The sequence below is a fragment of the Carya illinoinensis genome, chromosome 5 (assembly GCF_018687715.1).
Source record: "Carya illinoinensis cultivar Pawnee chromosome 5, C.illinoinensisPawnee_v1, whole genome shotgun sequence".
In the NCBI taxonomy this organism is placed as follows: domain Eukaryota; kingdom Viridiplantae; phylum Streptophyta; class Magnoliopsida; order Fagales; family Juglandaceae; genus Carya; species Carya illinoinensis.
In genome coordinates this window covers 2,069,932-2,085,785 of record NC_056756.1, presented here as the reverse complement: position 1 = coordinate 2,085,785, position 15,854 = coordinate 2,069,932, and the positions used below count along the sequence as shown (strand labels likewise).

The 15,854-nt window shown below is 35.1% G+C and overlaps 1 protein-coding gene across 1 annotated transcript; it reads left to right on the top strand.

Annotated features, from left to right (window-relative positions):
* Window positions 1-4,967: 4,967 nt before the first annotated feature.
* LOC122309325 lies at window positions 4,968-15,556 on the top strand. The gene is made up of 28 exons (XM_043122778.1): window positions 4,968-5,265; window positions 5,377-5,513; window positions 5,970-6,046; window positions 6,153-6,275; window positions 6,436-6,538; window positions 6,646-6,683; window positions 6,763-6,864; window positions 6,983-7,069; window positions 7,156-7,308; window positions 7,457-7,528; window positions 7,620-7,738; window positions 7,863-7,976; window positions 8,092-8,146; window positions 8,243-8,301; window positions 9,371-9,434; window positions 11,047-11,294; window positions 11,391-11,536; window positions 12,852-13,129; window positions 13,236-13,338; window positions 13,462-13,499; window positions 13,593-13,694; window positions 13,854-13,940; window positions 14,034-14,189; window positions 14,385-14,456; window positions 14,536-14,657; window positions 14,889-15,002; window positions 15,080-15,134; window positions 15,236-15,556. The coding sequence occupies exons 1-28, from the start codon at window positions 5,078-5,080 to the stop codon at window positions 15,317-15,319; spliced, it is 3,096 nt and encodes a 1,031-aa protein (XP_042978712.1). The 5' UTR covers window positions 4,968-5,077; the 3' UTR covers window positions 15,320-15,556.
* The last annotated feature ends 298 nt before the right edge of the window (window positions 15,557-15,854 follow it).

Genomic DNA, 15,854 nt, shown 5'->3' with positions numbered 1-15,854 from the left:
TTATATTATCACCCGTTAGGATACTAAAAAAGGCCGCGGAGTTTTACGTGAAAAGCATGGACGAATGTGCTGGAAGGGTGGGATATGGTGGTGCTGTTGGCTACCATGCCGTGAACGTTACACACCTGCCTAAGAGCTTTAGTGTCAATTCGTCGAAGGGTAGCGATGATGAGGATGTAGGGCAGATTTCGAGAACGGTTTCAAAGAAAAGTTTGGAAAAAAAGGTGATGAGCTTTGATATGCAGAGGCAACACGAGATCAGAATGTCCAATATGGGTGCCGGTACTGAAAATGGAATGGGGATCAGGAGTTACAGTGTTGGGTTGGGAAAGATTGGGAGAATTGATGAGGACCGGCCTTGTTGTTTTGATGAAGATGGTGTTATCATTAAGGCGGACTTGTACCCAAGAAGTAGAAGTTATGCTGTTAACAGGAATATTAGTGTGTATCGCTAGTGTGGATTAATTAGATATATACTATTTATACTCACTCATGATGGAAAGGGATAAAATGTGAGAGACAGAGATTGAATCAAATGTGTTTCTACTTAATCGCTTTTTAATTAGTTCCCTAGCTAGCCTGTTCCAACTACAAATGTCATGAAATGCATTAACATATTTATGCATGGCTTCAGATCAATTCATGATTCTTTTATGCGTTCTCTGTGTCCAAATGTGCCGATGCATGGGCCGTAAGTGGTAGCTAGTGCATGCAGCCAGCATCAAGAAATGCATAAACAGGCAAGCCGGTGTGGGCGGAAGAGTTTATTGTCTTGCTAGCTGATTTAATGACTGGATGCCGACCATTTCGTTGTTTTTTCCTCCATATGAAAGTGCTTCCGGCCACGCTTGGAGAAACCATGTAAATTTGATACCAGCTTGTAAGAATATACCTCTGTAGTTCCTTAAGGATGTTTTGTTTTCGTTAATATGTTATCCTTATATTATAAGGATAATATATAACTATAAAAAGGAGGGGTAAGTTCCTAGACACAACCCATGCATTATAATTAATATAGGATGTGTAAGATATGTAGATCTGTCACATTTATTATTATTAAATGATAAGTAATTATCTAATGGTAAAAAATATATTACATCTTACATACATAATTGGATAAAAGTAAAATGGTAGTGTAGTCATGTATAGAGATTTTCTATACATATTATTTTAAAAGAAAATTTATAAAAAAAAAAAATAAAATTGAACGGCACCCATTCCACCAATCTTGATTAAACCAAGGAAGGAGCGTCGCGCATTGTTTGGTGACTTTAATACAATCCAATTGGCAAATTATGATACTATGGTTGATAATTGATCGATAAAGATGAAATTAATGAGGTAAGTTGTACTTTATCGTGCTGCTAGACTGGTACGTTGCTCGAGAGACTCACATTCCTCTATATATTCTCTTAACCCGGCATATATATATATAGAGAGATCGAAGAAGTTTACCAAAAAACGTACCAAATAGAGTAGTAGAGGCCACACGTGCGCTAACGACAGTGATACGAGGACAGCACGTGTTAGTATTTTCCGTGTGAAATGTGTACGTAAGTAAAAGGATTAATAAGAAAATCGATCATAAAAAATGTCTAATATGTATCCGTCAAAAGCAATTAATTAATTAAATCTAAAAGTAAAATCGTAAAAACAAAATAAATGAAATTATAAGAACTTAAGCTATACATCATTTTAACACATTGCTTAATTATTTAATAAATGACTTCCATTAATAAATTATTGGGTTAGGATACCTTATCATTTTTTAGCTTAGATTGAGAGAGAGAGAGAGAGAGAGAGAGAGAGAGAGAGAGAGATAAGGTCACGATTTCACAATTATTGGTCTTAAACATTATCCGAAATTAAGGGACAGACAAAGTAAGTGAAAAAAATCTTTATTCAGACAAAGTATCGAACTTTAAAATCTATATTTTTTTAACAAAAACAATTGAATATTATAAAATTCATATATTATGCCAATCATATTTACTAAACATTTGATGTTCTCTGAGAGCTACATATACCAACGATTAAAAAAGAAGACTTCTTGAGAAAAGAAACAAGAGAAAAGCTTGAATGGGTTTAAAACCCATTTTCGCACCAGCCAATGGAGACGCGACATGTAAGCATCTCAAACACATTTCTCCTGCACTCGGCAACACCAAACCTGCACTCATCTTCTCTCCAGGTCCCCTCTAACGAAAAATCCCCAATCCCTTCCGTTCTCTCCCTCTCCCTTCCTCTCCCCGACGAAAGCTCCATTGGATGGGATGCCGAAGAGCCCCACCTACACTCGTCTTCAAAGCCGACAGAACGTAAAAAATTTTTTTTGAAACCCATTTTTTGTAGGATTTCCTTCATTGTTCTTTTCCATTGGTGATCTTTTGCTAATGTAAACAAGGGATCTGCAATTCGTGCCAATTGCAAAGATAATTCACAGAGAGACAAAGATGATGAAGTTATCCAAAAAACATGGGAACCACCATGGGCAACATGAACATCACTGCCTGTATCTAATTCTCTTCAAATTGCATTCTATAACTCGGCCAACAAATTATAAAACCAATAATGACATCCTCCAGGTCAAAACAATTGTTTTGGAGATGGTCAAAGTAAACGTCTTGGAGATGGAAAAAACAATCTCTGTGACCAAGTCCAACTCAATTGAACTTTCGAAGGCTTTGAAGACGAGTGCAGGTGGGGCTTCTGCTGGCGTCGCATCTAGTGGGGCTTTCATCGAGGAGAGGAAGGGAGAGGGAGAGAACGGAAGGGAGAAAGTAAGAGAATGAAAGGAAATGAAATAGATGAGAGTGCAAGTTTGGTGCAATAAGGGAGAGGGAGAGAATGGAAGGGGGAGAGGAAATACATGAGTGCAGGTTGGGTGTTGTCGGGTGTAAAAGAAATGTGTTTGAGATGCTTACGTGTCGTGATTCCATTGACTGGTGCGAAAATGGGTTTTAAACCCATCTGACTGAGAGCTTTTCTCAAGAAACAAACTTGAGAGAAGGGAGGGAGCTCAGTTTGGACCCAAATGTTAACGTGGTGTGCAAACTGCAAAGACAACAACGAGGTCTGAGGATGTGATTGGGCTCAACTGACTGATATAGAAATCGAGGATTCTTTATAAGCAAAACTGTTTTTAAATAATTTATAAATTATTTACTATTATTTGACTATTCTTTCTATTACTTACCCATCACATGAGATAACCAAAGCGAGAAGCCGAAGCACTATATATCATGTACGTTTTAAAATGGATTGAATTTTAAAGTCATCCAAAGCTAAAGGCAAAATTTTTAGAGAAAATATATTTATAATTTTGAATTGTATGACTGTTACGTAATCAATTTTAAAAAGTAAATAATAATAAATTTAATTTTTTAATAATAAATTTTACTTTTTAAAATTTATATACTTTATAATTATATATAAAATTATTTAAAAAAAATTATAATTGTAAATTATGTAACTATCCTATAATTAATTAAAAAAATTAAATTAAATATTAAATTTATATAAAAATAATTAATTTTTTAATAATAAATTTTAATCTTTTAAAAATAATTATAGAGCCGTTTAAGCACTTCACATTTATTATACGTAGAATTACTCGTTCAAAGAAACAATGATTGGCTGCTTGTTATCCAGGGACGGTTCGGTGTCAATCATCGTAGACAGCAGCCTGGCAGTGGAACCGCCTCTGGAATCTAGCAGGTTTGACATGGCCCACGTACCATAACCAACCCACAGACTCATAACTAAAAGCCATCGGCCGCTGCAAATGACAGACATATAGACGCAGTATGTAAATATAGTTTAATATTGGAATCTAAGACCAATCATGACTAAGAATTTAATACTGCACATTAATTCTATATCTATTTTTAATCCAATTATAATTTTTTTCTTTGATAAAAAGTAAAAACATGGAATTTTTCCTGCAACGTAATCTTTCACTATAATTGCATCTTACCGATCCGAGACATTGGATGAGGGTATCCACATCATGGGCAGGATTAGGATTTGATGTGGGGGAGGCGATTGACAAAATGTATAATATGTGTGAGAATAAATAATATTTATTTTTTATATATAATTATATAAAAAATAATAATCATGTCATAAAATTGTATTAAAAAAAATATCAACTTAAGATTTTTCTTTTAAATTAAGCTCGACAATAATTTTTTATAAAATAAAATTAATCTATTGTCATCTCTGAAATGAAATTTTTAATAATTTTTTTAATATAAATTAATAAATAATCTACAAGAAACTTATATTCTATTCGAATAAGCAATCAAGATTTATAAGTTTAAGGAGAGAGGATAATTTCAGTAACAATTTTAGAAACCTAAATATTGAAGGGACAATTTTTCATTTTTAATTTTGATAATCTAAAAAAGATAATTTTAATTATATATAAAAGAAATTATATTATATGCCGCTCCTAACTTACATGTAGTTCCGCCCCTGATCCACGTGCAAATCTACCGCACTGTTCTTATACGGTACCATCGCTTTGGTGATCCACGTGCAACACCTTCCTAACTTTACGATCTAGTAAGATTTTAACTGTTCTTGTATTATTTTATTATTATAATTTTTTAATAAAATAAAATAGATAATTTATTTATTTTTAATTTTAAAATAAAAATAATATTAAAAAAATATATTTTATTCAATTTTTTAACTTTTATTTTAACTCAATTCATCTTATCTACTAAAACAAACTAAATATATTTTTTTAAAATTATTAGTCAGCACCCCTTACTACCAAATTATTATTAAAAAAGCAAAACTAGTTCTTAATTTTTGTTTTGAAAGAGCGTTTCCACTTTCCACAGTAATAATTGAATCATGCCGTTGTTACTCTATAGTTGTCTACCGGTTAGTAATATTAGATACAACTCCTCGTATAAATTTTGTAAAAACGTAAGTCCCAAGAATATTTCTTTTTTAAAGTGTAAAGTTCTCTGACTATAAATTGCCCGGCCAACACACGAGAGTTTCATTGTTACGTACAGAAGTGTTCTTCCGGCAGTAGTGACGTTCTGCCCTCGGAAGGTTAGATATGGCGATAGAAGAGGTTTCTCAAATGCAGCTACTGAAAAAGCCCTGCATCTCTGTTAACCTCCCAAGATGTATGTTTTTGCCTTGGCTTACTGTACTACTCCTCTCAGCAAATCTGGCTTTCTCTTCCTCCATCGTCAAGTATCTGCCCGGCTATGATGGTGAACTTCCATTTAAACTGGAGACAGGGTGAGCATTTTATGTCTTTTTTGTAATGAATTTTAGTCTAATATATATGCACTGCTGGCTGTTCATCTATGCTGATTCCATGGTGGATCTGGTGATGGATTTTCGTTTCAGATACATAAGCGTGGGAGATTCTGAGCTGTTCTACTATTTCATAGAGTCCCAAGGAAACCCACAAGAAGACCCTCTTTTTCTTTGGCTGACAGGAGGCCCTGGCTGTTCCTCTTTCTGTGGACTTATCTATGAAATTGGTGCTTCTCTTTTCTATATGTACTCATTTAGTCACTTTACTATACGCAAGACTCAGAATTTGCTTTGATTTCAAGGATCAATACTTTCTAAGTTCTTGTTTTACCAGAGTTACAATTAATGTTTTTGCTTTTCTTAAACTGAAAACAAAAAAGGGTGCGGCCATACAGATTTAAATGTAGAACTCTTTTCAGCTTAATGAAACTCAATAAGCGCCTTAATTTCTTACCTTTGTCGAGTTCTTGCAACATTAAGAGCATTCCGATTTTGGAAAAGAAAATTCTAGACCAGAAATGTTTGGTTGGAAGGAGGAATATAATTAGAACTAGTTATATATGTTGAAGCTTTCATAAGCTTATACTAGGATTGGCTTCCCTGCTGTTCTTATGGTAGCCTCTCGGCCCTCTCCCATAAGAAAGAGGAAAAAAGAACATAATCTAACTAATATCTGTGTGCAGGTCCTCTGGAATTTGATATCAACAATTACACTGGGGGCTTACCAAGATTGGTAGATTACCCGTATGCATGGACAAAGGTACCTATTACAGTCTTGTAGAATGCAGCCATCTGTCCTCCCTCCCCCTCTGGTGTTTTTTTTTTTTTTTGACAATTGTTATTAATCTGTGGTGATAAACGTCCAGACAGCTAGCATCATATTTTTAGATGCACCTGTTGGCACTGGTTTCTCCTATTCAACAACTCCAAAAGGCTGGCCTACCTCAGATTCAGAATCAGCAGAACAGTCCTATCAATTCCTCCGGAAGGTGTGTAAAACTAATGTTCCAAGAAGCAAAAATTCAAACTTTTTTGACCGATATTTTTGAAAAGTAGATAACCATGATGGTCCAGAAGAGATGTTACTTAAGAGATAAGGTCATGGAAAAGTTGTACAAAATATTCACGTGTTTTTGAGCAATGTTGCAGTGGTTGGATCAACACACACAATATCTCCCAGTTCAACTATTTATCGGTGGTGATTCTTATTCGGGCATAATTGTTCCATTAGTGACAAAAAAAGTCTTAGAAGGTAAGACACTTTCTTGACAACTAGAATCTATGTGGACTTGAATATCTACATTGAAATCTAGACCTAATCTTAGTCAGGCTAATTGAGCTTGGTACATGGACTTACAGGTATTGCAGCTGATGTCAAGCCACAGATGAACCTCAAAGTACATTGAGTTGCTATACTTTAGCGCTTCAGTTTGCTTTTGCATTATGGTTTTGACATTCTTCTTTGAAATTACTCAGGGGTATCTAATTGGGAGCCCACGAACAGATTCGGTTATAGATGAAAACTCAAAAATAATATTTGCTCACCGGATGGCACTAATATCAGATGAACTTTATGAGGTATATAATTTCCTACCTCAGCCTGTGCCACATTATTTACAAAGTCCTATCTTAAGTAAAGCCATACTCAGTTCCATAAAATATGGTAGTAATTTTGTTGTGGTTTACACCTTTCCAGCAACTCAGAACAAGTTGCAACGAGAATTATGTGAACGTTGATCCATCCAATACCGAATGTGTCATGGCTCTTGCATATTATGAAAAGGTGTGATGGATTGTTCATTAAGGTTTTTTCACTCAATTTCTTCCAGTCCTCGTGCCATAGAGACTGAGTGATTCATGAAATTGCAGTGCATCAAGGATCTGTTTCGTAATGATATATTGGAACCAAAGTGCGCTTTTGCATCCCCTAAACTTTCTTCAGAACTCGACCGAAGATCTCTCGAAGAAGATCCTGCAGATTTCATTCTCTCGCCACCAAGAATACCTGAATATTGGTGTCGGGTAAACATTCCCATTTCTAATTCTAGAAACTCTCCAAACACACAAATTAAGTGAGATATGCACTTGTATGTTTAATTTTTAAAGCGATATTACCCGCTTCTTTAAACACAAAAAACAGCTTGGTTAACTTGTTCACTTCCTGCTGCAGAATTTTAATTATGTATTATCCTACATGTGGTCAAATGATTTAAGGGTTCAAGATGCTCTGCAAGTTCGAAAGGTTTGTAAAAATTCTTGGGTGGTGATAATATTTTCAGTTGGTATAATTTTTACCGAGACACCATTTATGATGACACCAAATCACATGCCAGGGTAGTATTTTGGATTGGAGTAGGTGCAACAAGAGCTTGTCATACACAAAAGATATCCTGAGTGTGGTCGATGTTCATCGATATCTCAGCAAGCACCGATTACAAGTCCTGGTAGAGAGGTAATCGCTTTCAATCTTCTCTACTCAAGTTTGCAATTGTACTGTTAGTTGAGAACACAAACAGAGATCATTTCTCAGGCAACCAGCTAAAAGATTCGTTAACCCAAGTTTTCATTTTACGCAGTGGGGATCGGGACATGGTTGTTCCTTTTGTGGGCACAGAGTATTGGATAAAGTCTCTTAACCTGACAGTCATCAACGACTGGCGACCTTGGTTTGTTGATGGTCAAATTGCAGGGTGGGTAGATCTGTTGCACTCTATATAATAATAATGATGATGATGATGATGATGATGATGTTTCATCAACTTCGAAGATTCATTTGTTGGCTATGTTTCTGCTTGTTCAAATTAGGTACACAAGAAAGTATTCAGAAAATGGATATCGGTTAATATATGCGACCGTAAAGGTAAGTAAAACAATACTTCTTAATTATGAATTTTAATTTTAATTTGATTTATAATTAAGAAGTGAGATGTTTTGGTGCATGTGTTTTGTGTTGTAGGGGGCTGGTCATACAGCTCCAGAGTACTACCGTAGAGAATGTTACGAAATGTTTCAACGGTGGGTTCATTATTATCCTCTCTAATTCCGGAATATTGGAGGAGCTTCATCAATAAAACATCCAACATTCGCTCCTTGTTTCTTTGGAGCCTCTCGTATTTGTAACGTTTTGGTGCTTTATCATGTAATTTATGTACTACTACTTTTGCCAATGAATAACCTTTTCACTTCGAACTCAAATGTATCGAATGGGGACTGCTATGGCCACCGAGATATGATTTCGAGAATTTTTATCAAGAAGTGCAAAATACGTTTTTTTATTTTGTGTATTTTTTTTCTATTTTTAAATCACTTTAAACATTAAAAAAAATAAAATTCACAAACTCATTTAAAAACATTTTCTTAGCAATTAAGTAAAAATAAAAAAGCTTTTACCGAGTTGCATGCTCGGTGGATGCATCATTTCCCCTATCTGAGGATATATCGTTTAAATCTTAATTATGTCTGCATGGTGGACAAACATTTGATTGAAAATCCCGATTTAGACCCCAAATAACAAAATCTTAATCACAATATCAATCTAGTAAAACAAAGATTATCAAAATCTAATAAAGCGTCAATACAAAAATTTCGATAACGATGTTGAAATTTATTTGTAAGACTTTTCAAATAGTAAAACCAATCCATGACCAGCCGATCCAAAGGAATTCATTATAAAAAATTTATGTTACAACCTTTAATTTCTAATATGATCATCACCTTCACGAAAGAACCTAACCTAGCTCTGGAGTTTCAGACTGAAACTAGAGTTGCTAAATGAAGTTTGGTACGAGAAAGATAATCAAGGAGAAAAAATGAAACGGAATTTTCTCTTGAGGAAGACAATATAAGAACCTTGACTACCACATGTATAAGAAAAGTCTGAGAGGTGTTCATATTTGAAGGATATTTTAGCTGGTATTTGGTTAGGCCTAGGAAGATGGAAACCTTCTTGGAGATGGATTGGATGTTTTCAGTTGGATTCTGATTCTCAAGAATTTTTTTGGTGCCACTCCTAAGTATGAAGAATAGTCCACACAAGATGTGTAGTCTATTTCTAGAATGGTTACTAGGCTTATGCCAATTACAGTGGCATTTTCAGAGTTCATCAGTTCCAAGGACAGTTCCTGAACGCGAACTCAGAAGACGGTGTGGTCTAGGTCTATTTCAAGAAGAGACTCACCCAGGAGCCAGTGTTGCAAGGTCACGTGGAAGCCTAAGATGAAGACAAAGCCATCTAGTTTGGAACAAAATTCATAAGTTTTTTAAACATTCAATTGGGCTACTACGTACACGTATCTCTCTCTCTCTCTCTCTCTCTCTATATATATATATATATGCTAACAGAAGTTCATAATAAAGAGATTTCGTAAAAATAAATTTATAAGCTGACATAATTTTATATGATATATTATATCTAGTTAATTTTACAATCTAACGTATATCACTTCAAGCCACATTAATTTATGATTTTATTTTCATAAAATTTCTTTACTACTAAAAGATTTCTCTATATAATATAGAGGAATGCTAAACATCATCCCACACCACACACTTTATATATTAAAATATTATTTTTTATTATTTTTTATTTTTTATTTCATTTTATTCTTATTAAACTAATTGAATTATTCTATTTATCATCCACACACTACATATTTATTATAGAAAAAATGAAAAAAAAAAATAAAATAAGTGTGGTGTGTGAAGTATGAGGATGATAAGAAGAATTTTCCTATAATATATATCATACTCTTTTAATCTAAACAACTTGTTTTGAAAGTGGATATTTCAAGCGTGACAAGAGATTAGTGAAAGATGCTAGCTAAGATAAACATGAATTAAGCAACTTTTTGAGAGTGTAAATTTAACTAGTTTTGGTGGCACCAAAAATATCATCCATCTCAAAAATTGCTGACACGTATCACTTATATATGTCGTCCTTAATTGTCTCAATATATTTAAAAAATCATCCAAGAATGGAAAATTTGGTATGAAAGAAACTCACATGGCTTCAATTCAATGCAATATATCTCATGAATATGAAGCTTTGAAGGGTGTGCATGGATATAAACATCTCTTTTTTTTGGGGGGGGGGGGGGGGGGGGTGGGGGAGGGGGTTGACGGCTCTAACCTTTCCTTACCGTTAGTTCCATCAAGCGTCGAGCAGTAATTCAAAATAAGGTGAACTCCGCTGACTTTATACCGGTCGGTCCTTCATATTTGGATTCGGATCTAGGTATCATCTTTCAGCTTTGACTTTCAGCTTCGGCACTGGCTGCTGGAAATGATTCTGAGTAATAATTTGGAAGATTGCACGATCCATACCAATTACAAATCTAGACAGATGATCCTTGTTTTCGTGTGGATTTTCTTGCCTATTTGGATGAATACGAATATTAATATACGTTTGTTTGTGTGTGTTGTATTTTTTAATAATAATATAAAAATCAGAGTCTCAGAGCTTCCATTCTTCTACGCTATTGGTTGATAGAGAAAGTTGGATGAATTACCCGCAGCTAGCTAAAAAACCATATTCAATCGGTACATTATTCCTTGAAAGTTCAGTAAGTACTAGGAGGTATGGGACAATTGAAGAAGATGAGATACACCAAAATGCCAACTAACTCTCTTGCAACTTTGGGTCATTACACGTGCCTAATTTACGTACTTATATCTTATTTATTCGTGGTTATTTCCGTACTTGCACATGAATTCATTGGGTTAGGGAACAGATAGCTTGCACGTTCTGAACAGAACATATAGAGCTCTTGGCTTACGGATAAAGAGTCGAGACCTCCTGGCCAAAACAAAAAACAGGTGTTGTGGGGAATGAACATGATGTGCCCAAAGAGAGCGGTTTTGTTGAATTCATCAAGTAGTAGGTTAATGCAGAATCTATGCTTCACTGCACTTCTCATAGTCTCAGTTTTCTCTGCCGTTGCCGCCTCTCAATCGCTCGTTGAATATCTTCCGGGATTTTCCGGCAAGCTACCCTTCACACTTGAAACCGGGTACCATATTTTTTTTTTCGGTATATTTGCTTCCCCGACTGATCTCTTTTTCTTCTTTTTTCCCTTTTCAATTACGGCTTTGTGTTTTGGTAATAGATACATTGGAGTTGGGGAAACCGATGAGGTGCAGCTATTCTACTATTTCATCGAGTCGGAGAGGAGCCCTGTTGAAGATCCTCTTGTCCTCTGGCTCACTGGAGGCCCCGGTTGTTCTGGCTTCTCTGCACTTGCTTTTGAAATCGGTCCGTTCTCAATTTTTTTTTCTTTTTCTTCTTCTTCTTCTAAGCAAGCATATTATAAATATATTAAATAATTACAGGATATGATAATTAACAAGGTGAGTGGCCTCAACATTTAACTCAAATTAGCAAATACAACACAAGAAATAAAAATAAAAAAATACAGGATTTAGAGTCAAAAGACTTAATCTCGACTCATTCCACAAGGGGAAGTCGCTTAAAACGATTTTAATATAATTCGATAAATGGACTATAATACTACAGCTTAAAGTCACAGTAAAATAATTTGTGTTACATTTTGCTAGTCTAGATGGCTGCAAGAGACTTCCATTACATCTTTCCCATGATCCTTAGTTAGCGAAGCGAAAATATAGACAAAAAGAAAATAGGAGAGTCTTCGAATCGCCGGATGACGGTTTGGGACTATGGTGGCACGTAAGGGACATGCGCCATGCTAGGAGTGAGACGACAGGTCGGATTTGAAGAATCCGAGATCGCTGGCTTCAAAAATATCGTGCATGGCTGCAGCAGAAACTTCTCAGTGCGTTGGTGAGTGGATGTCACGCTCGCTTTGATTCACACGTGTTTCACGCGCTGTTTCTTTCGGCAAAATTCTTTACCTATTTGAATAAAATCGACAGTTAAAAAATCTTGTAATGGGGCACGTGGAGGTCTCTAGGCTCTAGTAAGTAATATATCAACGTTTCTCTTTACTGTAGATGGAAAATAAAAAATAAATACTAAAAAAGAAGGATTGTACAATTTTTAAACTAAATAGATGGGAGGAGGGAGGGAGGACCCTCTTCGCAGATAGGACGGGATTTTTTTAAAGTAGATTTTGGCTTATAACGCTGGGGAGAGAGAGTAGAAAGGGGTGTCTATATATAATGATCGAGTTCTCAATGTTTCGCTCTCATTCTTGAAAGTTGAAACTCTGGGACCACGTTGAAAATTATAAAAGATTGTTTTAAAATTTTGAAATGATTTCTAACTGTGCAATTCCAATAAACTTGTCTTTTTTTTTTTTTTTTCTAAAAAATTTAAAATAGATCTGACTTGGCATATTAATTAGGTCATATTTTTTATTTTATTTTATTTTATAATTTATTTATACGAAGCCGGGCCCGTAAGAACGGTTAACAAAGCTTGATCTGTTTGAACAAAACCAGCGAGGCAGAATCGAAAGGTCGCTCTATTGGGAGCTAGGCCCATAACTAATAGTATAATTGGGCCCATTTAAAGTACATAGCCCATTATTGCTATAATTTGAACACTGGGGGAATATACCAGTGGTAAACGATTCGGAATGTTGGTGCAGGTCCATTAACTTTCGATTATGCAAATTACAATGGGACATTGCCAACTGTCCTACAGAACAAATACTCATGGACCAAGGTGCTTAATTTCCATATTGACCAATCGGTTTCTGCTGAATTAGTAATGCAGTTCTTACTAATTTTATTAGTAATGCAGGTGGCCAACATTATATTTATTGATGCACCAGTCGGAGCTGGATTTTCATATGCGACAACCTCCTCTGGTTATTACACCTCGGACACTAAATCAGCAGCACAGACCTACACCTTTTTGAGGAAGGTGAGGGTACAATAATATATTATACTTTTTTAAATTCTGATCTATATGTAAATTAAATTAAAAATTAATTATTATTATTTTTTTTAATGAACGTGATTGTTGACAGTGGTTACTTCAGCACCCAAAATTTCTTGGAAATCAACTCTACATTGGTGGTGATTCATATTCTGGCATCATTGTTCCTCTCCTCCTTCAAAACATACTTGAAGGTATTAGCTAAAACAAGTTCTCTGATGTGAATGATGAGCTTTACACACTGGCTTGAAAATAAAATAACTCTTTTTTCGTTATCTCTGGTCATAAGCTTATACTTTGGTTATAATATGATATAGGTTTGGAAGCAGGGCTCAGGCCAGAAATGGAACTTCAAGTACTTGATCTAATTAATCATACAAAATTTTCACATTTTATGTTATTGCCAATATCACAGAAGAAGCATTTGATTCATTTTGAATTGTAACAGGGATACTTGCTCGGAAACCCAGTGACCGATTCTTTTACTGATGTGAACTTTAGGATTCCATATGTGCACAGGGTGAACCTCATATCAGATGAACTCTATGAGGTGATTTAACATACATATAGTTATTAGCTAGGCTTGCAAATGCTGGTTAGGTTTCTAGCGTTTTGCTTTCTTTGGTATTGTCATCAAACAAGTATTTTTATTCTTTTTTTTTTATCAAAATCTTCTTACTCGAGATTCCGAATGCTTGTGCTTTTCCAGAATGCCAAATTATACTGTTCCGAGGATTATGTAAATGTAGATATTAACAACACACTTTGTGTTACCGCTCTTCAAGCAATCAGCGAGGTTAGTGGCCTTACTACCTTTGGTTTTTGTTGATGGTTGTCACGTCTAAGATCTACAGGGCACTACAAATTAGCATTCTATTGAATTTTGCAGTGTCTTATACAAATAAACCTGTGTCAAATTCTGGAACCTCAATGTGCTTTTTCATCTGGAAAACCAAAGGAGCTAGAGTGGGATTTGAGAGCTCAGGAAGACAGAACCATGAATTACCTTCTCTCACAATCTAAACTTCCTGAACTGCGGTGTCGGGTAAACCTACTGGCCTCTCTCTAGTTAAATGAGTTTGTCTACATTTGCTACATCATCTGCTTTTGAAATGTACAACAATTTTTGCTCGTATTGCTGCTTGGGATGTTGGCTTTCTGATTCAATATTACACATTTACTTGCACCCCCCCATAAAAAGTAGAAGAATTGAAGAACCTGATTGATTTATTCTCTGTAGGGCTTTACGTACGTGCTGGCTTATAAGTGGTTGAATGATGAAAGGGTCCAAGAAGCTCTTCATGTTCGAGAGGTATGCCAATTGTAAGTGTGGCTTGATCAACTTTAATGGAATAAATTATTAATAAATATGAATTAATGTTTACTATCAGGGAACCGTCGAATCATGGAAAAGGTGCCCCAGAAATTTTTCGACTTACACAGAAGATGTCACAAGTACAGTTGCATATCAGAAGAATCTCACAGAAACGGGTCTCCGAGCTCTGATATACAGGTTCTTGTCCCCTTGTAACAATTTGTTATCGGCTACTGATCACATATATAATAGCATTTATATATATATATATATATCAGAACTCTGATATATATGATTCATTTATATATATATGTATATATATATATATAATATACTAGCATGATCCAAGATACTGATCACATATATTACTCTTTTAAGTGGCCTGTGCCAAAAAAATTCCGACTTTTCACAGTGCTCTTTTCCTTGCAGTGGCGATCATGACATTTCTGTTCCTTACATTGCTACACTTGCGTGGATAAAATCTCTTGGGGTGCCTGTTTTTGATCAATGGCGTCCATGGTTCGTCGAGGGTCAAATTGCAGGGTGAGTACTTCTAGGATTCACCTTGGTTCTTTAACATTAGCAAGTGTCATATCTCACATAATTCTACTCTTCTGCAGATACCAAGTAAAGTTCATGAATGATCACTACAGGTTGACGTACGTAACTCTAAAGGTAAGGGAATGTTTTAATTCTCATCCTTATTTATTAGTATGTTGTTTTGATTATGAAGAAATTTACAATCAATCAATCTTCCACTACATGTGTGTATACAGGGTGCAGGTCACACTGCTCCAGAATACAAGCACAAGGAAAGCCTTGCCATGGTCGATAGGTTCTTTGCTCGTTACCCAATCTAATTGATTGTGAAATGCGGAAAGACATTTGGGAGATCCCTATTCTAGACTAGAGAAATATTTTGAATAATCGAAGTGAATAGCATAGTCTACCGTTAATTTTTTTGTTCTAGGATCAAGCTTGCTTGGAAAGGCCTAGTAAAGTGCTTGCTTATTTGTATCGTGTGAGTGGAGAACCAAGGTGTCCGGATGGTAAAGCCAGGGAATAATGCTACCATGCCCCTATAGTTTGCATTCTTATTTTGATGGCTCATGCATTTAATTAATTTTATTTTATTTTTTCTTTTACTTACTGATTAAGGAATTGACTATTAGTGTATTAGTATTTTTTTTAAAAATTATTTAAAAAATATAAAAAAATAATTAAAAAAATTAAAAGATTGAATTTTGCCTAAGGGGTTCTCTCAATGGTCACTACTGGGCGGCACCCTAGCAACACTCAAAGCTAGGTATCAGGATATGGTCCTAACACTGACAACTAGAAACGCCGCCATTATATGTAATCTACATGGAAAATGATAAACACACAATACTTTTT